Here is a 24,242-nt window from a genome sequence, read left to right as displayed (position 1 = left end):
GGCACAGAGCATCTGCATGAATCTGCTACCTGCGGACCTCTCTCTCCCACTGAGGGGTTTATTACTGATTGAGAGTATCTGTCAAACGTGTGCAATTTTGTCTCAATCAGCATCCAATAATTAACAGTAAACAGTAAAAAATTCAAGCAGATAACATTTGCATGCTGAAGTGACACAAAGCCAATCAGAGGAAAGGTATCATGTAATCAACCTGTCATTTGTATCTCAGCAGGATGAAGCAGAGTTCATTGTCTGAGCAGAAATTTCCTTTTTAATAACGAACGGTAATAATTCATTGTTTTCAAGGCTGTCAGGCACTCGTGGGCAACTTTCATACATTTTTCCATGACAACAATTAACTGTCTGTCTCGACGTACTATAGAAAGTTGTCGTGCAAATTCTATTATGTAGTAGTGAGAAGTTCAGACCGAACATCTGGAATTACAGAGAGTTGAGGGAAAGAGTTGCAATGTCACAACCGTGGTGGCATGACGAGGCAGGTGAATGGAGATGATAAGAAAAGATGACGAGGAAGAAGGATGCAATCGCACAACGTCACGAAACTGGGGTTTAATGGCTGAAGAACAGGACAGGGGAGACATCCGGTAACTGGTGAACATGTAACATAACAAAGTCCCGACGGCGAACAGACATGAACAGGGCAGCTTTATACAATAAGACACAGGCGAACACGATTAGGGAACATTACACAGTAACCCCTTCCGGACCAGGTCATGACATGCAGGTCCTGAAACCCACATAGTAGGTTTAACGGAACATGCGGAAATGAAGGAAATCATAAAATATCGAGAGTTTCGGACTTTATCATGCAGCCAGCGAATAGTGGAGGAGCGTCTGGCGATGACACAGTCAGCAATATTTTTGTGGAGGAGTTTATTGGGAAGACCTGAGAGGACAGCTGAAATGATCGATGCAAGATGAAATATGAGTGTGTATGATGTTGCCAGTTCTACTGGCACTTACTAACACTTACACACGCACATGCGTACACATTGCACAAACAATACAAAAATATATAAATACATTATAATTTTTCTTCGTCTAGCACCTAAAAATCTCTGAGCGTGCTCTTCACTGACAAGTTTGAGCCTTATCAGGGCTCTTAGTTTGTAAATTCAATATTCAATAGAAATCGAACGAGAATTGCTGTTGTCTTCCTCTTGTAAGTCGGATAAAAGCGTCTGCTAAATAAAGTAAAGTAAAGTAAAGTACTGGGAGTCACCCTAAAACCACCCTAAGGTGTGGGACTACTTTGTCAGGAGAACGCAACACAGAAGGTAAGGACAGTTTCTCCACATTAATGCAGCCGCCATGACTGGTGGCAGTAGGCTACTGCTTTAAACTGGTCCTGATGGCCCTTGCTCCATAGGAATCCAAGGAGAGCCATCAGGACCTGCTTATTGAGCACACGATTGTCTGCTGTGTGCGCCCAATGACCTTTGGGTGCCAGAGAATGTTAAGGTCTTTTGTTTGAATAAGGTAATTTAATAATAGCATTTTTTTAAAATAATGATAATAAGTAAAGATTTGGACACCCTTGATGGATCTAATGTGGGCGTCTGGTCTATTGTATGGCTTTTAATTAAGATTGCACTACCTGTCAACAGAACGATTTTATTGATTTCATGACTGCGAGTGGTACCTTCAGGGGTCCATATATGCAGAAACTTGTTCTTCAAGGATTGTCTGTTCAAATTGGGATACAACCTCGGGTCAGGTGCCCCTTCTGCACTACAGCAATTTTTAGCTCCGCCCATCATCATTTCACTTTGAAAATTATCCCCATCACTCATCTAAACTTTCCATCCACATTGTCTAATTCTAACCGTTGAGTGCCCTGTGCTGATCTATGCACAATTTTGTTTCCTTGCATCTCTACAGAGGTGCTTTTAGGCAATGGAGGGCAATGGAGCCAGCAAGAACACCTTGTTAAGCATTCACGCTTGCCCAACGAACAGCAGCACATGAGTTAAAACGCACCTGATGTCTTTTACTATCACTCGGTTGGCCTCTTCATCTCCCCGCCCTCCCTCTTTTTGCCCTATTCTTGCTACGGTGCTGGATAATGTGCCTGTGTAATCCCAGTGCATTAAGCCTGTTCTACATGTCAGCTAATTTGCCCTCAATAAACCCTAATTGCCTGTTAATTGTGTTTTAATGAGATCAGGGAGCGGCTGGCGGCATGCAAAACAGAAATGTTGTGAATTAGGGGCGGCGCGATCGGGCCGGCTGAGGAGTGCCCTGAGACACCGATCCTCCTCCTGGTCTCTGCACCCTCACCAATTCAGCAGTCAGTGTGGGACCCTTTGAAGTTATGAATGGACAGAAATGCACACACACACCCTATGAGGTGAAAATCTTGATGGTTAATGGAGAAAGTGGGACCCCAGTTTGGTAAAGGATTGAAGCAGATAAAGGATGAGGGAAGATAGGGGGATGAACATGAAGATCAGGGAAGAAGAACGAAGAGGAGGAGAATTTGGAGTAAATGCAATTGAGAGTGAAAGAGAGAGAAGATAGAGAAGAGGAAGGTTATTTCTCCGCAGATCTCATTAAATCACTCTAATCCCCAAGCACTTGCCCCATAGAGAAGGACCGAGGGGGAGCGGGAAAGAGAATGAGGAGATGAAGGGGGCTACACTCCAAAGCCTGAATGGCCAAACTGGGAATGAATAAATAAATACACCCAGGACTTGGGATGTTTCCTTGTGAATGAAACACCTCAACAGGATTGGAAGACTGAGGGGAATAACATAAATGGGTGTATGTTTCCTGAATAAATCAGTTTGGATTGGATTCTTGAATGCAGCCACATGCACACGGCTAAGATGCACAGCACTGTTTCAGGTTAAGAGCCCAGCTTTACATGAATTTTCTGTATGTGGCCTCCATATAAAGGGCAATTAATGAATAGCATGGGGAAGGAAGCAGCGTTCTGAGCCACAACGCAGTTAGAAAGATCCTTCAAGCATCTTGCATGCAGCTTTCAGCAGATTCTGCATATGTTAACAATCCATAAAGAATCTTACAGGCTATGTGTCCTACATTCTCATTCAGTCCTCCTCCACATTCCCACAAAAGATCACAACAATAAGGTCTCTATATACCAGATCTGTTGTATATCATTGTAGGTTTATATAGACCCACCGCTTTACTTAGCGCAGGAAATAAAAATTGGTGGGTCTGTGATCAATGGCCATGCCGCCTTGCATTAGAGCACCGACACCAAGAATCAAACAGAATGACAGTGACATCCTTATGTACCAAAGACCTTAACAAACGTTACCATGGCTCAGGTGTTTCCTAACTGCATAAAAATGAATGTGGCAGTCTCTTCTCCAGGACTAGGATTGGAAGAAAATGCTCTAATGGACATAAATTGAGTCCATTTGCCGAGATGCATTGTTTTCTGTCAGTTTGATCCCTTCCCATGGTGCCCCAAGAGCTTTTCCCATGTTTATCTGCAGAAGCTTATAATTCACTCAGGAGCAGGTAGAGATGTAGGATATTCTGAATCTATATAAACTTAATGGTTTTCAGTGCATGTGGTTGAATGACCCTGCAGTGCTGCTAATTACCACTTATGTTTTTTCACAGTGTTTATGAGTGAGAAAAAAAAATCTATTTCCTTGGTCAAATGAGGCGTGAATTTAATTATACTGAAGTCAATCAGTGTGGAAAAAAATTACCTCTTTAGGTTCATAATTGCAATATTGAGGCCAGAGTCCAAAATGGCTGCGCAATGACAGGGATTTTTATCTAATGCTACATAATATAACATTGCAAAAGAGTCAACAGCGATCTAGCTTTTTTAAGCCTTGTTAGCTTTGTTAGCATTACACAGTAAGAGAGCAGCCATCTTGAATTTTGAAGTTGCGTTAGGTTAAGTTTGTATGTACAGGAAATCTAGTCTCTGGCTTGGGATTTTTTACTTTTCTATTCTAAAAAAGATACATACTTAATTTGTTAGGTGGTGTTCAGTGTTTTTAACAGCTGCCATCAATATTGGTGGTATTTATTTTTGGTCTTTTCCGAATTTGATATTAACAGGATTACATTGTCTACTCTGTGCTATCTGGCTCAGCTGAGCTGTTGTAGTAGATATAAGAAACGTAGTTAAAGCAACATGTTAGTTATGTAGTCTTTCTTTTTCTGGCTTTATTCCCCTCCATTACAAAAGCACCTTAGAGGTGGGTAGCATTGCGAAGCCACGTAATTGGCTAAACAAGATATTCCTGCATTTTTCCTGCATTAGCTCCATTGTCCGCCATTGCAAAACACCTCAGTAGAGATGGGAGGAGATAAAATGTGCATCGGTCAGCACAGGGCACTCTTTAACGGTTTGAATTAGACAATGCGGGTGGAAACACAGTCATACTATACAATGCAACATATTTAGTCAAAATAATCTGTGAAAGAATCTCTCAAAAAAGAATATCTCACAAACAGCTCAAGCAACAGACCTTAGTGCAACCAATTTTCTAAAATCTCTTCACATTTTTTCAATTTTTTTAATTCAAGGGAGCCAGATGTTTAAACATGTAAACAGAACTCTAAATAATTATACATCTTGAATATTTTTTATACATCCTAAATTACAGTCATTACACTCCATGTTGAGTTATTCTCAGGTGTTAATTAAGATAATGGCCCTCATATCTCTTTCATATTATGACAAGATAATGAGTTGATTGTCTGATTTGGAGTGGATATAATGGAAGTATGAGTGTATCTGCCTATGGGTCTGGGTGACACGATGTCCATCTGCTTTATTCGATTATCCTTCCTCTTTCAGACAAATCCACCCATTTATGTACCAACACACTCGCTCACACAACCCATACCATAGTGCAGTCTCCTAGGGACTGCTGAGATGTCTCCATGGCAACCAGGAGCTTGCTCCACTAATGAACTGGTTGCCATGGTGATGTGGTTGGCTGTGCGCAAAGTGAGAGACAGAATTAAAAAAATAAATAAATTACAAAAGATGAATTTTAATGTCACCACACTCACAGGAGATGAGTGTACATGTTTTGTAATCCTGTGTCATTGGGGACAAAATACAAAAGAAAATGATAAAACAGAAGATACTGGCTCTTGTGCATTCATGCCCTGTGTAGCCAATGAGAAGTCTCAACTGAAGGCCACAGTGGGATCTGGAGCGCCCCTTCTGATCCAGGACCAGCTGTCCTGATTCCAACCCTTAACCCCAGAATTGTGTGGAACGGTTCTGGCGCTGGACCATTTCACTGGACCACAATCTCACTGCTGCAACCCTCTAATCCTCCACCCTCTCTATCCCAGTCTCCACTCCCACATGTCACCTGTGTGCCTCTGCTCCATGCCCAGTGTTGGTTTATGCAGATAAGATATTCCATTTCCAAAACTGTGTTTACCGCTGGGTTATTAAAGAAGGCAAAATGAAAGTCATTGTGATACACAGCACAGCACACACTGACACAACGAAATGTGTCCTCTGTATTTAACCATCACCCTTGGTGAGCAGTGGGCAGCCATGACAGGCGCCTGGGAAGCAGTGTGTGGGGACGGTGCTTTGCTCAGTGGCAGATTGGGATTCGAACCGGCAACCCTCTGATTATGGGGCCGCTTCCTTAATCGCTGGACCACCACTGCTAGGCTGTGAAAGTGATTAATTGTCACATGTGAAACACCACAGTGAAATGTGGTCTCTGCATTTAACCCATTATCGGGGAGTAGCATGTGAGGACGTTGCTTTGCTCTGTGGCACCTTGGCGGTTCAGGATTTGAGTTTGTTTCCTAACCCTCTAGGCCACCTCTCTTTTCATCTATATATGATCTGTGCAAATGACAGAATATCCTTCATAAATCATTTTACTTATAAATAATTTCTTCTTATTTTAATATCTAACAATAATCTAACAAAACTGTGTATTATCAGACTAGTGCTGCTGTACAGATTTGGGTTTTGTTGACTCTTTATTATGATAGCAACTGTGGAAAATAATAGTTTTATAAGATGCATTGAAATGTGAGAAACTGTGATTCCAAATCAATACAGGGAAAATTAATTTAAACAGTGGTTTAAAGCCTTTTTCCTTTTCATAATGAAACAATTAAAAAAAATATTTGACACTCTGCTACGAATTAACTGTACTTGTGTCAGGCTTACATGATGTTCAGACATCAGATGGAGACACCGAGACACAAGAACAAACTGAACAGCAGAACCTTATCACAATAGCAGCATTAAATGTGAAATGGTGAGGAGAAAAAGAGATCCATTCATCTTCTCAACACCGTTATCCAAGTCAAGGATGGGGGGACGCTGGAGGCTCAGTGCCTCACACTCATAAACCATGCCCTTCTGTCTCTCTGCAGAAATGTTTGCGCTTTAACCCTGACGCGACCGTGTGGAAGGCGAAGCAGCAGGTCCTGTGCTCCCTGACTGAATCTCTCAGAGATGTGCTGAACTACGGCCTCTTCCAGCCGGCCACCGATGGCCACGACGCCAAGTTCCTGGAGGAGGAGAGGCTCCTCAAAGAGTACCCACAATCCTTTGAGAAAGGAGTGCCCTACCTGGAGGTATGTACAAACATTTTTTAATATTGGATATAATTACATCGTATGTAAAAGTGCTTCTAAGTCTTCGCTCTCCAATCATGTTTCTAGTTTCGCTACAAGACCCGGGTCTACAAACAGACGAACCTGGATGAGAAACAACTGGCCAAGCTGCACACAAAGGTATTGGCTTCTGTACAGTGCAACAAGGTTCTTTTATTTGATTAATTATTGATTCTGACTGACAATGTAGGCCGCTTTCTCTTAATTAACTTGACTTTTTGTTAAATCCTTGTATTTATTTATTCATTCATTTTGTGCATCACTGTGCAGTGCTGCAGTGCGTTTTTAACTCATACGTCCCCTACAGGCCAGTCTAAAGAAGTTCACGGACTACATCCAAACTGGCTCCGTGGAAAAGGTGGCCAAGTTTCTGGACAAAGGGCTCGACCCGAACTACCATGACTCCGACAGTGGAGGTGAGCCTCCAACCAAGACACTTTTGAACCATCTGATGATCTCACACACAAAATACTCACTCCTGTGACCTGCGATTGTAATTGAAATGTTAACTCCTTTACAAAGAAAAAAGATACCTATAAACATAGTAAAAACGTCACAGGATATACTTTTTTCATTTAAATTGGTTTGGTGCATGAATTAAAAAACATATCTCATTACTTTATTAACAATATTGATTAATGTTTTAGAATGGGCTTTTTTGTACAGCAACTTTGTTGATCTTTCACATTGTAATCTCAGTTGTCATTCACAGCTTGGCCTGCTCTTGTCCAGTCAATCTGTCACCCCATTTGCGCAACACAGTATGTCCATCAGAGTGTAATCTGCAATGTGGCAAATGTACACCAGGTGGCAGCAGCACGCCTTTAAAATCTCAAAAATGCAATCATTTGCACTCTTCAATGAATTCTTGATTTATTTATTTGTTTTTTGATGTGAACAAATTTCAGGATGGTAGTGTAACCGAGTGTCTTCAACAGCTAAAATAAAATGGCACCGAGTTGTCAGCAATGTTGCCACAATGTTCCAACTTTAGTTCAAGTTCAGTTTGAGCTGTATTGTAATTCCATGTTAGACAGTACATCATTAAACGAAACAACGTTTCTCCGGAACCTAGTTCTACATGTAACATTTAAACAAAGTTACGTACTGTGCAACAGAGAAACCGGCTACATGAACTGCAAACAGGGGACACGGGCTCTGCAAGAGTAACATCCAATAAAACATGCAGACAACAAAGAAGACAGACAGCTCTAAAAAAACATTGAAATTGGTAATTAAGGGGCAGCTTAACAATGTGCAAATACTGCCGTAATAGAAATGTAATAGAGATGTGGTGTGAACATGAGAGGTAAAATGTGCTCAGAACACGTGCTCAGCCCCTTCCAGTCTACAAATCGCAACAAAAGCCCATCCCATAACCCAGAACATCAGTTCAACAGCAGTGTTTTGGTCGCTGTCACATTGACTTTCTTTTCTTCTCCGCTGTATCTATAGAGACCCCCCTGACGTTGGCGGTCCAGACGGAGCAGGCTGTTGGAGAGTGCACGCGGGTCCTCGTGATGGGAGGGGCGCACATTGACTTCCGGGCCAAGGATGGCCTCACCCCTCTGCACAAGGCTGTCCGCAGCCACAGCCACACCGCACTGCTGGTACATGGACGCTCCACTGTATAAACCCAACCCATAACCCCCGTTTTATGGCAGAAACAACCCCCACACTTTTTGTTTCAGAACAGGAACAACATCCTTGGGGACCTTTCTTAACACCACACATTTTACATTTACATTTATAGCATTTATCAGATGCCCTTATCTAGAGCAACTAACAGTCAGGGACAGTCCCCCTGGAGACACTCAGGGTAAAGTGTCTTGCTCAGTAAGTGGGGTTTGAACCTGTGACTTTGTGGTCTTCTGGATTACATGAGTGTGTTACCCACCAGGCTACTACCACCCAACAGTGAACCCAACGCTAACCGCATATCACTGTAGTGACACAGGCTGCCAATCTGTTTTCCAGGCGTTGCTCTCACTGGGCGCGTCTCCGGACTATAAGGACCGGCGTGGACTGACGCCGCTATACCACACTGTGCTGACAGGGGGCGACACTTCCTGCTGCGAGACGCTGCTCTACCACAGGGCCAAGCTGGGGCTCCGAGATGAAAACGGGTGGGACGAGACCCATCAGGTACACAGTGTACTGCTTTCAGAGGAAAACAAAATGTGTCCGGGATCGGTGGTAGGTTGCTCATCATGTTTGAGGACATTTCTAAAGGTTTTAGTCTCCCTGTTGGAAGAACATGAGAGCGCCTGGATATGTACAGTCGTTCTGGAGCCAATGCAGCCTGAGTGATGCTGACATTAATGCAAAAAAGGGAACCAATCAAATCGGGTTCTGCAGCATCTGAACTATAATACAGTCTGATCAGTTATTACGATGGACACCAAATGTCCACACAAACACAGGGACCCCTTAAAAAGTACAGGGAGGAACAAAATTCATGATTTTTAAAAAGAGGTTACGTTTTGGATTATAAAAGCCTTCTAATAAATTAATAAACCTGTGTTTAATTACAGTTATTATACTGGATCCACTCTAAGATGTGAAATGTCTGTGTGTGTGGGTGCACGTTTGTGTGAGTGTATGCTCATTGTTTTTTTTCCTTTTTTTTGTGTGTTCATATTCTTTTATCTCTTTTTCTCTCCATCACCCATCACCACCCCTCACCAAGCTGCTGACATAATCCTCACCACAGATGTTACCTTACGGCATCTTCATCACCAAACCCCCCCCCCCCCCCTCCTCCTCTTCATGCTCACACCTCCTTCACCCCACCACTCTGAGAGGAAGAGACAAGCAGAGTGCTAGAGGGCAGGTACTCATGCTCCATACCTTCATTCTCAGCGCTATTCCATCCATCAGAACTTCACAAGGACCGTGTGCAAATGTGTGTATGTGTCGTTGTCTGATGAGCACACCGACATGGCAGCCTTCACCGATCAGCGGGGCTCTAACCATGGACATCTGATCAGGCGTCTGTGATTAGGACCCCGTAAAAGGTTGAAAAGTTGGCTGCATTAATGAGGACTCGATACCTACCTTACATTTGTTGTTTCAGTTCCTGGTCTTCGTACCACACGCCTTTCGGTTTAGTTTATGTCTATTTTTGTTCCCTTTTGGTTATTTCCTTTCCTTTGCCGGCCCTTGTGCCAGGTTTTGGTTTGTTTATAATATAAAGTCCCCTTGCGACTATGTCCCGCTTCTGCGCCTCCTTCTGCCCCCAACCCAAAAACCTGACATTAAGTGTAAAGTGGAGATACACCAGGGGGACAAATTAAAGGATAAATATGAATTGATGACTAGAGAAGATTATTTACATTTATCCATTTACATTCATTGCATTTATCAGGTGCCCTTATCAAGAGTGACTTACAATCAGTAGTGACAGGGACAGTCCCCCTGGTGACGCTCAAGGTTAAGTGTCCTGCTCAGGGACTCAATGGTAGTAAGTGGGGTTTGAACTTGGGAATGTCTAACCAACTAGGCTACTACCATCCCAGGGGCTTTTGTTCCTTTTTCCTCTCTTGATGTTGCATGATGGGGCATTGACTAATGTTGGTGACTGTGCTTCTGACTGTTTCTTCCTCCATCTATGTCTCCTCTCCTCCTAAACACCTGTCCTACAGGCCTGTCAGAATGGCCACTCCCAGCACCTAGAGCACTTGCTCTTCTACGGTGCGGACTCTTCTTCCCAGAATGCCTCAGGGAACACTGCCTTGCACATCTGTGCTTTATACAATAAGGTAGTAGGAAAAGCAGTCAACAGTTGGAAGTGTTTTCATTGGTCGAACGTAGCTGACTGTGCTATTGCGTTTCCACCATTCAGGAGAGCTGTGCCCGCATCCTACTGTACAGGGGCGCCAAAAAGGACATGAAGAACAACAGCGGGCAAACCCCATTCCAGGTACCGAGATTTCCCGAAAATTGTTCCATAAAAGGTACTTTTATTTATGTGTGTGTGTGTGTGTGAGAGAGAGAGAGAGAGAGAGAGAGAGACAAGGAGATAGTGTGGTCTCAGGTGAGCTGTATGCCTGAAGCACTTCACAGTTATATCCACATTGCCAGCTGAGACTGTGTGTGTGTGTGTGTGTGTGGGAAGTACAGACATGTGTAGAGTCAGAAAACACCCACATAAATCATACTGTTTCAAATTTTCAGGTGGCAGTAATGTCTGGCCATTTTGAACTTGGGGAGATCATTAAAAGCCACAGGGAGACGGATGTGGGTAGGTCTTCTCTCTACGATGTTTGTGTATGTATGTTTGTATTTTTATTTTCGTTCTGGAGATGGCAAGGCTCATGATAAAGAAATCCTGCAGTATTTTAGACTTTTCACACTGTTGCATGATATTTTCTTCCTGGAAGTTCCCTTCCTGGAGTCGCCAAAGTACGCCCCACAGAGGCGGGAGAGCGCCCGCACCCTGAGTGTCCCACATCCCCACCCGTTCCTGCGTGCCAACAGCGACAACAGCATGAACCTCCCAGACTGGATGGCCTTTCCCAACGCCGCCAGCTCCAACATTGTATCGGTGCAGGTACGGTGGTTGCTGAAAGGTTCCTCTGCGGAAGATAAGATGAATAAATAAAAAGAAATCATAAATGACAGGTATCCTTCAAAGTGTCTAACCCCTAATAACACAGCACAGCACACGGTGACACAACAAAATGTGTCCTGTACATTTAACCCATCACCATGTGTGCAGCCGTGAAAGGCGCCCGGGGAGCAGTGTGTGGTGACAGTACCTTAATCAAGAGGACCTCAGTGGCACCTTGGCAACCCTTTGGTTACGAGTATGCTGCCTCACCTCCTAGGCCACAACTGCCATTGCAATTTAATTCTTAACTTACACTGCCAGTCAAAAGTTTGGACGTTCCTACTCTGTGGCGATTATGGAGACTAAGATGGAGCCATTTTCAAGAATCCAATGCAAGAAACATATTTTGTTGTATACAGTACAGGCCAAAAGTTTGGACACGCCTTCTCATTCAATGTGTTTTCTTTATTTTCATGACCATTTACATTAGTAGATTCTCACTGAAGGCATCAAAATTATGAATGAACACATGTGGAGTTATGTACTTAACAAAAAAGGTGAAATAAGTGAAAACATGTTTTATATTCTAGTTTCTTTGCTCTGATTACGGCTTTACACACTCTTGGCATTCTCTCGATGAGCTTCAAGAGGTCGTCACCTGAAATGCTTTTCCAACAGTCTTGAAGGAGTTCCCAGAGGTGTTTAGCACTTGTTGGGGTCCAGCTCACCCCAAACCACCTGGATTGGGTTCAGGTCTGGTGACTGGTGAGGCCAGGTCTCCACTTTTTGTTAAGTACATAACTCCACATGTGTTCATTCATAGTTTTGATGCCTTCAGGGAGAATCTACTAATGTAAATGGTCATGAAGATAAAGACAAAAAATTGAATGAGACGGTGCGTCTACACTTTTGGCCTGTACTGTATGTAAGTCGCTTTGGATAAGGGCATCTGCCAAATGCCGTAAATGTAAATGTATATTAGTATGTATTTTTTCCTTTTATGATATTCTTTGCACTATATCCCATCTGCACTTTGTGTCTCATCTTGCTTTGTTAAATATCAGCTTCTCTTCAGAGGATCAGTGTTTCTACCCTCTAAATAGTCTTGAATCTTGAATTTCATGGGGTGTAAGCACAAATGTCGCTCTCGGCAAGATTCAGCCGAGTTGCGCTGCACGGCGCCACGCAGACCTGTAGATGCCAGTGAAGTTCAGTCATGACGTAGCCGGGTCATGATGCAAATTAATCACGATGTGGTTTTTGTTGGCTGGAAGATGCTGATGAAGCCCGATTTTGTATTCCGATTTGTCTTGTTAATTGCGGCGTGTGGATTTCAGGGCTATAAGCAGGGCACCCTGCGGAGCTCCAGCAGCCCCCGCGGGGCCCGCACCCGCTCACCGTCACGGGGGAGAGCCGGGGACCGAGACGAGCGCAGCCGGCAGACACGCGGCAGACAGGGGTGAGAAGGACTCCATTAAAGTTTCAAGCGTTTGGTGTATACAAGTGTGTTTCTGTGTAACTTTATTTGTGTGTGTGTGTGTGTGTGTGTGTGTGTGTGTGTTGACCCTCAGGGGCTCCATCAGCAGCCAGGGCACGACTGGAGGTGGCCAGCGCCGGCGGCTCTACAGTGCCGTTCCGGGTCGGGTGTTCGTGGCCACACGGTCACACTCTGCCCAAAATGACAGAGAAATAAGCTTCAACAAGGGAGACAAAGTCAAAGGTGTGTGTGTGTGTGTGTGTGTGTGTACTGCTTTAGACATGTGAACCTTTACTGGTCTCCGGATTCGACTACAATTATCAATACCTCAAATATCGAAGCATGACGATGCATCCCATCCGTTTTCCTACATTATTTCACATTATGTTTTCAAACACATCAGTGAGATGAGAGTAAAGGCCTCGTTCACACGGACGTCCGAGCCAGGCGTTCTTCCAGGTGAGCGTGGACTGAACACCAGGGCCTTTTCTGCTCACCGGAGCGAATGAAAGCGTCCACGCGGGCGTTCAGCCCTCAAAGCCACAGTCACTACACTATCGGCACTGCTGTGTACGCCGCCACCAAGCAACGTCATGATATAATCAGTTTTGTTCTGCGCTGCATCGATGCAGAATCCGCATCTGCATCGCGACGCATCGATTTTATGATTCATTTCAACACCCCTAATGTTCGTGACCGTATGTTTCTGCATGCATGTCTCCTGAGTTGTGTAGTTAAATTAAACTTGAGGACAATTTAAAGTTTTACTTGCTTGATTTTAGAGGTTTTGTGTGTGTGTGTGTGTGTGTGTGTGTATGTCATAAACGAGTCTCGTTGGGTTTCTCTGTCAGTGCTGAGTGTGGGAGAGGGCGGATTCTGGGAGGGGACGGTGAGGGGCCGGACCGGCTGGTTCCCATCGGACTGCGTGGAGGAGGTGGCGCTGCGCAGCCTGGAGTCACGCTCAGGTGAGCTTACACACACACACACACACCAACACACACCACACAATAACACAGAATACTGTAGGATGGTAGTAGCCTAGTGGGTAACACACTCGCCTATGTACCGGAAGGCCCAGGTTCAAACCCCACTTACTACCATTGTGTCCCTGAGCAAGACATTTAACCCTGAGTGTCTCCTGGGGGGGACAGTCCCTGTAACTACTGATTGTAAGTCGCTCTATATAAGGGAGTCTGGTAAATGCTGTAAATGTAAATGCAATGTACTGAATAGGCCATATAAGCGAACCCCCTCCCCCCTCTACTACGGTGTTCTTAAGGTTGCAAGACAACAGCATAAAGAATCAGATTTTTTACGCTTAGCGGAAAAAAACCCCGCAGGCTGTTCGTGTGCAAGTTCTAAAAAAGCAGCGTTCTGAACATGCTTTCAGAAGCAGCGATCTGGCAGCGTTCTGGGGGCGCCACCTAATATCTTGCCTAGGGCTCCAAATTTGTTAGTGCCAGGCCTACTGTATGCACACACACACACACACACACACACACACACACATTCTCCTTCTCATACTCACAGGTGTGTGTGGAGTTGTGTTGTGTCACCGGCGCAGCGTGAGTGCTGTGATGCTGAGTGTGTGTTTTCGCAGTTAGCGGCGGCGCTACGCTGGGCTTGGCTTCTATTATTAGTGGCGGCGTGGAGCGAACTTCGCGCGAGCGAGCGAGCGAGAGCCGCGAAGCCCTCCGTTCTGAGGCGTGCGCGGCCTGCCATGCTGCCCGCGCCCGCGCTCTGGAGATCTGAACCACGCTGTGTGTGTGTGTTCCAGAGAGCCGCAGCGAGAAGGGCCAAGCGCCTCTTCAGACACTACACCGTGGGCTCCTACGACAGCTTCGACGCGCCCAGGTAAGAGTTGCCGCCGCGGCGTCTCACGCACCCTGCTGGACACGTTTATTACAGTAGATGAGGCTTTCGTCAACCTCAGGTCCAGCATGTGTTTCGGCGCAGACATCCCATCGTTGCGTTGGAGGAAGAAGAGCTGTATCCTAATAAAGTGGCCGACTGTGAACCTTTCTAGTTTAGTGCCGGAATGTATCGTATCCCAGGCAACGTTGCTTGCTCCGTTGCTGCATTGCAACATTACGCATAGCAACATTACGCTTATGCTATATGCCACAATATTTGTGGTAAATGTGCGTTATACTGCATCGCTGTCTACACTGAATTAAACTTGAGTACAGTATTATATTAGGCTGCACGATATATCGCTATATAATATAATTATTGTTATCGCGATAATAGTATACGCAATATCTGTATCGCAAAGAGTCGCGAGTTGCTGCATACGTAATCGCATACCATATACTACTATGACAAGCCGTCGCCGCGAGGTCAGGAAAGGAGAAATCGGATCAATCATGAGGGTTTCGGAATTCCACTTTTTATTGAACGGAAGCCAGTAGGTGGCGCCAACAGCCAATACCTACTCCTCCGGCTTCCAAATAACAGGGAGGCATGTCTTCTTCTCCTCCAGCCCTACACCACTACGTCCCGGTGTAAAATTTCCCCCCCTTGCTCACGCTATATAAATCCCCATAACACACACCATCCCAAACCCCAACAGAACACATTTACCCGTAACATGGTTAAACTATTTGCAGTCCCGTCAGCACGTATCTCACCCGCAAGGCATGCCTGGTTCCTACTCATGGCCGGCCCTCCGCCGCCACATGACATATTGTAATGTGAAAAACAGTATGCGAGGCGAGTAGTACGCGCAGTACTTCCGCTGTACTTCAGCACGTGCGAACTGGACACCAATACCGGGCTGGAACCGGCCAAGCTGAGCGGTGAATTCACATTCCGTATTTGAAAAACAGTACACGAGAAGTGACCTACAAACTTCCAGCCGAATTCTGTAGTAGGCATTCGATGGACATTTTCATTATCCCATATTCGAAATATGGTGGGAAATGGCTCTTTCAAGTGTAAAATGTAGTTAAATGTAGACACAGCATTAATTTATTGTGCCAAGCATTTGGTGTGTCCTAAATTTGGACCAATCAGATGGGCCCTTACTATCTCTATACCCGCCTCCCAAGTTGGTGATATAATGCTATTGGCTAGACTGGACCCTGTAATGTTTACATGTTAATATTATTTTTTATTTATGGGAATGTTGACAATATGTTAGTGTTTCCACTACATACCAATTTATTTGAGGTCTGAACACTTTGTTTAATAGTATTTTCTTATTTCATTTTTGTTTGATAAGTTATATATATGCTCTTGTTTTAAGACACTCTTGATGAGTGTATGGTTACATGTAAATAAAAAGTAATCTTTGAAAGCAATTCATATTGTGTTGGCAGGTCTATGGTAACAGCAAACCAGAAATCAGAATATCTGCTGAGGGTTTTAAGTCATTCATAATGTTTTGAAGTCTAAATATTTGCAACTTCCTTGACATTGTTTCTTTTTAGCCAAATTAGATTTAATTAGATCAGATTAATATATATTACATGTTTATTTTAGAATGATCATTACATATTTAAATGCTTTTTAAATTATAATAATAATTATTATTAGCTATTTAAAAAGCATTTCTCTAGGGAAATGTTATATCGCAACAAATGTCGTTATCACAATATTCAACAACAATATCGCATGTTTTCCATATATTGTGCAGCACTAGTATATATTGTATTATGCTGCATTGCAGTACACACTGCATCACATGCTTCCACACTGGGAAAGGCACTTGTACTTATACGTTCACCATTCGCACCCACCCTGTGGCGGTTATGGATACCAATATGGAGCCATTTTGAAGAATCCAATGCGAGAAACATATTTAGCATTTGTTGTATCAGGAGAAAGTGAAGTATGTTTAATGAATCTGTTTTTTCAGAGTCGCCTCTTTTTACCTTCATGGCTGCTTTGTTAACTATTGACATCATCAAAATCCGCATTATGAGATGCACATTAACACGAGTGAATAATAAGAAAGTGTTCAACATGAACCTTCAGGACTGTTGGGATAGTTTTTTCTTGTGATTAATTGCACATCACCCGGTGCACACAACAACAACAACAACAACAACAACAACATTTATTTCTTATATAGCCCATAATCACATACAGTATGTCTCAATGGGCCTTTGACATGCCCTACAGTTGACACCCCCCCCACTTGACCCTTCTGCACACAAGGAAAAAACTCCACAAACAAAAAAACGAGAAGAAAAAAAGAAAGGAAGAAACGTTGGGAAGGAGTGATACAGAGAGGGACCCCTTTCCAGGGTAGAGTGAGCCTGCAAATTGTGTCAGTGCAGGTTGGGGATGATTGTCCAATAAGAATAAATAAATAAAAGTCCTACAGTTGTAGGGTTGGAGAAGTCCAGAGTGTAGTCCAGTGTCGTGGTCTACATTACGATGCTACGATTGTCCATTATGATGTTACTGGTCCATTTGAAGGTCCCTGAAGCTAGTTGTTACGGTGGTGACTCTCTGGTTTGTTTCAAGTTGACACAACAAAATGTGTCCTCTGCATTTAACCCCGCACCACCCTTGGTGAGCGGTGGGCAGCCACGAAAGGCTCCCGGTGAGCAGTGTGTGGGGACAGACCTCAGTGCAACCTTGGTGGTTTGGGATTTGAACCTTTTGATTATGTGTCCGGTTCCTTACCTGCTAGACCACCACTGCAATGAAAAAAGGGACGTGGTCAAGAGAAGCCAAGAGTGTGAAATGCTGCAAACACAGCAAAAGCTCCACGCCTTTTGCCTTGTTCTGTTCGTTTTTTTGTTTATTACATAACTGACATATTATTTCATAGTCCTATGTCTCCAATTGTGTTCTATAATGTAAAATATGGCAGACCCATAAGTGAATAGGAGTGTCCAAACTTTTAACTGGTTGAGTAGATCAAACCTTTTATCCCTTGAAGCCCCCCGTCTGTGTCCAGAATAAGACAGTAACCCCCCCCATTCCTTCCCACATACACTGTTTCACACTGCAGGGTATATTACAGCCGTAATCTGTAGTTAGACCCGACCTGACCTGACTGTTATGCCGTGTGGCGCATTTAAATAAATGACAGTCACACAGTGGCAGTGTATTTACTGCGCCATTTCCATACAGCCATGACCCCATGAGCTCTTGCAATGTTCAACTTTTAAAAGCCCGGCCACACGTGCTAGACTAAGCGGGAAAGGAAATGTGCGGGTTTAAAATATTATAGCCAGATGCTTGCCTCTGATTCACCCCCTCAGCATCTCTCTGGCGATAATTCAAACGCATCACCTGACAACGGTGGCCGAGAAATGAAAATGAAGTGATTATTAAAAAGACAGAAATGAAATTGAAGTGATTGTGAAATACTGCAGCACAGCCCACACAACAAAATTCGAACCGGCAACCTTCCGTTTAGGGGTCCATTTCCTTAACCGCTAGGCCAACCGCTGCCCAACTACCTTTTAATAAAACCAATTTACAAGTGGTGAAGCCTACAGAAAGGATAGGTACTATAGACCAGAAGTTCGTGCTTGCTGACCGATCATTTACTGTGCGAGCTCGAGCTGACCCGACTAAACTGATTAGTACGAACCCGACTCAACACGTCTTGGGCCAAGATTAACAGTTCTAGTCTATGTAACAGTGGTTATACACTGAGGTGCCACTGAGGTGCCACTGAGCAAAGCACCGTCCCCACACTGCTCCCCGGGCGCCTGTCATGGCTGTCCACTGCTCACCAAGGGTGATGGGTTAAATGCAGAGGACAAATTTCACTGTGTGCTGTGCTGCTGTGTATCACAAGTGACAATCACTTCACTTCACATACAGGATTATACAGGGTTGGGATATTGGGATTTTATACAGTAAATGTTTACTGATATAAGTTTGGTAACCTCAGCACAGTCACAGACCCCAGGTTGGGAACCATTGTTGTAGATGATGGTAAACTGTGTTACACGTGATGTCATGTTGTTACTGCCAAGCGCTGCACTGCAGCACATGGTGGTTAGGCCAGTCTGGGCGGGATTGGCCGAACTAGTTGAGGATTATGGGAATGTAGCTGCTGTCCTACTTGGGTGGGCTGCTGTTTCTACAGAGGTTTCAGATGACCTCTGACTTGGGGTGATTGTGCATTGTGAGGCATTTGTGTGTGTGTTTTCCTTTACCAGATCCATGAAAGATCTGATGTTTTTCTGTGGGCGTGGCTTCATCACGACAAAGGATTCTCAGTTACTGGGAAACTGTAGCCGTCAGTGATGTTTGAATGGAGCCATGTATGTTGAACTCATGAAGCAGGTCTTGGAAGGGTCTGGATGTGGTCCATCAGCCATATGGTGTCCCTGTAATCCATGCTGCTAAAACACCTGCAGGCGTGAGGAACCAGGTCTCACACACACACACACACACACACACACACACACACATGCCCGATCCATTGAAGCACATTTTAAGCCTGTTTTAGAGTTTGACCAAAATCCCGGAACAGAGGCAAATGTGCTAAAGCTCCCTGACCATCACTGGTTGTCACCAAACACCGATATATCTTTTCATGACGGAACGTGGTTTTGGGGACGATGACAAAACTGACTGAATGTCCTCACAGATGGTTAAAAACGCTTGTTTTTGGTGTAAGGTTCTATATTAAGTGTGTATGAAATGTGTCTGTATGTGCTGGGGCTCGCTTGATACATCAGCATCACCGTCAGAATGACTGGACAGCCGATGTGTAACGTGTGTCACACTAAAAACCTCTGCACTTAGTAGGATTTGTGACATAGTAGATGTTGGATGGTGACTGTGAACCCAAAAAGTTGCACATGGAACAGTGACATGCAAGATCCGGAGAAGACGGAACGAACCGCATACAAATGTTTCTTTTTTTTTCCCATTCCATTGATTTCGGGCCCCGATTTCCTTTTTTGCCGCAGTGTCACATTCAATAAAGACATTTTTTAGGGTTCTATCTGGCATGAAGCAGGTGGACGGTGCGTTCTGACACTCATTGTCCCAATCTATCCATCCATTCAGCTTTTTTTTTTTACCCTACCCTTGTTTTTCCCTCTCCTCTCTTGCTCCGTCTTTTTACTCATCCCATTTTCTTTCACCTCCCTGCACTTTTTAATTTTCTCTCCATCTCCCCCTCTTCCCTGTGGTGTCTCCATCTGGAGGTCAGACGGTGAAGGGCACCGGAGGGAAGGAAGAGGCTGGATGGACAGAGAGGAAGATGGGTGTGTGTGTGAGAGAGAGAGAGAGAGGGAGAAGGGGGAAGGGAAGATGGGGAAAAGAGGGCGGGAAAAAACGTTAATTCCATATTGTATTGCATGAAGTGATGGCGGTCTTGCCACCCTTCAAGTTACCCAGACTCAGAACAGATGAGGTTCTAAGTGTCATCAGAGTCACCGGGCAGAGGGGGGACGAAAGGAGAATGGAGGGAAATCGTAGATATCTTCTCCCCTTTTGCCCCAATTCAGCACTTTTGGCTCACGTCCTCCTCCCCCCGTTCTGGACACTCCGGAAATGTTTGTTTCCGGGAATTTCTCAAAGGTAAGTGTTGGGGAAAAGGCCACTACGCGTCCTGCGAGTTTTAGCTCCTGAAGAATTGATCTGGAACGTTGCACTGGGAAACAGAGCGATCTGCAACACACACACACACACACACCTTCTGCCACCATCCACACCCCCTCTCTGTGCCCCTCCCTCAGCCCCCACTTCTCATGTACGCTCATCCACAGCACCCGCAGCCGCGTAGCTTACCATGCAGGGAGAGGGAGAGAGAAAGGGAAGGAAAAGGAGGAAAAAAGGAGAGGAGAGCGGGAGCGGGGCGAGCGCGGAGAGGACGGCGGCGGCGGCGGCGTTGAGGCGCGTTGGCAGAGATGATGTGAGTGAGTTCCTGCAGCCCCACCCCCCTGCTTCCTTCTGCATGGATGTTTCTACCATCTGCATCTTCCTCCTCCTCCTCTGCCCTCTCCTCAGTCCCTCATTCATTCATGCGCTCTGCTTTGTTTACCGGCGGCGCTGAAGGAATGGACGGCGGTGGCAGGGGGAGGGGTCTGTCAAAGAGTGTGTTTCTGTGTGTGTGTGTGTGTGTGTGTGTGTGTGTGTGTTGCTGGGCACAGTCACATGTGTTATAGCGAGTTGAGATTTTATGTACGTCAGGTGGACAGAGAGCACAGAACAGGGCCCTCGCTGCTGATTGGCTGAGATTGATAATATGTACGATGTGAAGGCGAGCCGGACCAGATCACTACCATAAAGCAGAAGATCCAACAAAACACAGAGGTGGTGGGTCAAATGGCAGCAATAGCAGGAATTCTATTACGCCATTTATACATACTGTATAAACAGTGATGGGCAAATCAGCAAGGACATGAGGACCTGGGACACCCTGGAGCACAGAGTCTGTTTCTGGTGGCCATCTACAACTTGCATTGACTTTCCTTGCTGCCATATTGACAAATGACATTGCCATTACTTGTAGTCACATGTTTTTTCCAATAAACAAAAAAAATGAAGTGATGCACTGATAAATAATGATTATGAACGTACAGTGCAATCGAAAAGTATTCACAGAGCATAATTTTTTCCACATTTTATTATGGTACAGCCCCCATAATGACAACTTGGAAAAATGTATTTATTCAATTTATTAAAAATGAAAAACTGAGAAAGCTCATGTACATAAGTATTCACAGCCTTTGCTCAATACTTTGTCAATGTACCTTTGGCAGCAATTACAGCCTCCAGGCCTTTTGTATATGAGGCCACATGCTTGGCACACCGATCCTTGGCCAGTTTGGCCCATTCCTCTCAGCAGCACCTCTCAAGCTCCATCAGGTTGGATGGGAAGCATCGGTGTACAGCCATTTTAAGATCTCGCCAGAGATGTTCAAGCTGATTCAAGTCTGGGCTCCGGCTGGGCCACTCAAGGACATTCAGAGTTGTCCTGAAGCCACTCCTTTGACATCTTGGCTGTGTGCTTATGGTTGTTGTCCTGCTGAGTTCAAGAGCACTCTGGAGCAGGTCTCTTTACATTGCTGCAGTCATCTTTCCCTCGACCCTGACTAGTCTCCCAGTTCCTGCAGCCCCCCCCCACAGCATGAGGCTGCGTCCACCATGCTTCACTGTAGGGATGGTATGGGCCTGGTGATTCAAACATGACATCCAGAATTAAATATTTCAGAGAATTTAGTTTCTCATGGTCTGAGAGTCCTTCTGGTGCTTTTTGGCAATCTCCAGGCAGGCTGCCATGTGCCGTTTATTGCAGATGGTGATGGTTGCTGCAGAGATGGTTGTCCTTTTAGAAGGTTCTCCTCAGAGTGACAGAGTGACCATTGGGTTCCTGGTCAACTCCCTGACTATGGCCCTCTCCCCTGATCACTGAGTTTAGGTGGCTCGAGTCCTAGTGGTGTTGAAATCGTTCCACCTATGGATGAAGTCCCCACTGTCCCCACTACTGGGACCTTCAAAGCAGGAGAAATATTTCTTTCTCCTGTCTCAATTTCTATCAGTTTAGTTGAGCTGGGTCAGCTCGAGCTAGTGGTCCACTGCTGTTTTTTTTCAATAAACATTGGTAATTAATCATTTAATTATTTTAATGTGTGTATGCGGGAAGGAATTGGGGTCGAGGCTCCTGGAAAAAATGTCTCTACGTCTTCGTATGGATAACAACATTCGCTCCAACGGAGATCCATAGAGGACATGCAATTCCACTTTTTGGTTTTGTTTTCTCAAGATAGTAAATTGATTTCTAGAGTTAACAACTTATTACTTTGAGAAAACAACTTGTTATCTCAACAAAAACAACTTGTGACTTTGAGATCATTTCTTTTAAAACCGATTTGCTGGTTTGAGCTAACCTGCTTGCTACATACGGCATCATGGACGAACACATTCGTTATTGCTGTAATCAGGGGCTGACACAAGCAGAAATAGCATCGCGTTTTTTAGTGAGGGAGGAGAGGACATATGGGGTTGAATCTTTTAAAATCGCCTGCACCGTTCTTAGAAAGCACTGCGTTTAGTAACGTCGTAAATGTTGGGCTCGCATGAAATGGTGAGAAAATTAAGTCATGACCTTGCGATAACATCTGTTATCTTGAGATACCAAAAAAAAAGTGCAATTGGGAAAACCTGGGAAGCCGGAAACCCATATTAGAGAAAAGTAATCTTGCAAATGGCGCACAGCTAGCTAATTTTTCTAACAACTGAAACACAGTTTGAGGGAAAGACAGTGCTCTCGTTCAATACCAGCTTCTCCAATCGCCATCGCACTGCCAAGACAGCATTCTGAAAGTGAAAGTGAAGGGATTGTCACTGTGAAACCTCAGCACAGCACACGATGTCACAACGAAATGTGTCCTCTGCTTGCAACCATCACCTTGGTGAGCAGTGTGCGGCCATGACAGGCGCCAGGCAGGGAGCGGTGTATGGGGACGGTATGCCCTATTCATCTGGCACAGAAAACAAGTAATTATGGGGCAGTGGTGGCCTAGCGGTTAAGGAAGCGGCCCCGTAATCAGAAGGTTGCCGGTTCGAATCCCGATCCGCACACACTGCTGCCCCGGGCGCCTGTCATGGCCGCCCATTGCTCACTCAGGGTGATGGGTTAACACAACGAAAACACTTAATAAATGTCAGAAGTCAATATAGTAGTGGTAGTAGCCTAGAGTGTAACACACTTGCCTTATGAACCAGAAGACCCAGGTTCAAACCCCACTTACTGCCATCATGTCCCTGAGCAAGACACTTAACCCTGAGTGTCTCCAGGGGGGGACTGTCCCTGTAACTACTGATTGTAAGTCGCTCTGGATAAGGGCATCTGGTAAATGCTCTAAATGTAAAATATCTGGGAAAACTGTAACATGTAAGGAATGTTGCTTTATATGCTAATATATAGCGCATCGTTCCTTACATGTTATATAGTATATATACTATACTACGCTACAGTGTTCAGTAGTAGCGGTGAAGTACTTATTGTACACTTTGTGTGCATTTTGGCACACTGGCAACAATGCGACAAGGACTTGATTAAGAAGCTTCCGCTGCGCGCCCTGTCACATGTGATTGCGAAAATCTGGCCCCAAAGCCGCAGCTTTCCGTATACGGAACACCTGCTGTCGGTGGGAATTGGGAGACAGATTAGGACTGGATGGGGTCCAGGGGTTGCTCCCATGCCAGAATGAAGTCAGGAATATTGTGGTTGGCCCACGTGTGCACGAGAACAGGAAAGAGTTCGGAATGCTCCCTTCCCGCACCGTTCCACTCATCCCTGCGCGGGAATCACGCACACCGAGTTTATAATGACATAATGGCCGTTCTCGCCGCGCGCCGCTGAAGAGCACTACAGGGGCAGGAGTGTCGTCATCTGTCCGATGCACTTCCCAAGATTTTATTTTATGAATGGGGAAGAGCGGCTCTCGCAGTGTCCCCGCCGTCCGTCTCGCAAAGGACCCTAGGAAGCGAGGTGGGACAGTGTGCGCATGTGTGCATGCACACAGCCCATTCACCCCCCACATTCAAATCCAGATAGGTGCAAGAAATAATTATGGAATTCCGTGGAGATATCCAAGTGAGTTTAAACCTGAACTCTTATCACGCCGTAAAATGAAGTGCTGTGCTTTTGGAGAT

General features: G+C 44.9%; 1 protein-coding gene across 1 annotated transcript in view; it reads left to right on the top strand.

Annotated features, from left to right (window-relative positions):
* LOC114784195 (SH3 and multiple ankyrin repeat domains protein 1-like) overlaps window positions 1–14,405 on the top strand; it is a 39,444-nt gene extending 25,039 nt beyond the window's left edge. The window contains exons 3-15 of the mRNA XM_028969404.1: window positions 6,382–6,585; window positions 6,673–6,744; window positions 6,932–7,040; window positions 8,080–8,234; window positions 8,602–8,769; window positions 10,269–10,385; window positions 10,469–10,546; window positions 10,801–10,867; window positions 11,007–11,176; window positions 12,514–12,635; window positions 12,748–12,896; window positions 13,505–13,618; window positions 14,254–14,405. Of these exons, the coding sequence (XP_028825237.1) occupies window positions 6,382–6,585; window positions 6,673–6,744; window positions 6,932–7,040; window positions 8,080–8,234; window positions 8,602–8,769; window positions 10,269–10,385; window positions 10,469–10,546; window positions 10,801–10,867; window positions 11,007–11,176; window positions 12,514–12,635; window positions 12,748–12,896; window positions 13,505–13,618; window positions 14,254–14,405 (1,677 nt within the window). The remainder of the gene's footprint in view (window positions 1–6,381; window positions 6,586–6,672; window positions 6,745–6,931; window positions 7,041–8,079; window positions 8,235–8,601; window positions 8,770–10,268; window positions 10,386–10,468; window positions 10,547–10,800; window positions 10,868–11,006; window positions 11,177–12,513; window positions 12,636–12,747; window positions 12,897–13,504; window positions 13,619–14,253) is intronic.
* The last annotated feature ends 9,837 nt before the right edge of the window (window positions 14,406–24,242 follow it).

The sequence above is a fragment of the Denticeps clupeoides genome, unplaced genomic scaffold (assembly GCF_900700375.1).
Source record: "Denticeps clupeoides unplaced genomic scaffold, fDenClu1.1, whole genome shotgun sequence".
Lineage (NCBI taxonomy): Eukaryota > Metazoa > Chordata > Actinopteri > Clupeiformes > Denticipitidae > Denticeps > Denticeps clupeoides.
Note: the sequence above shows the minus strand (reverse complement) of the source record. Positions and strands in the feature narration are given on the sequence as shown.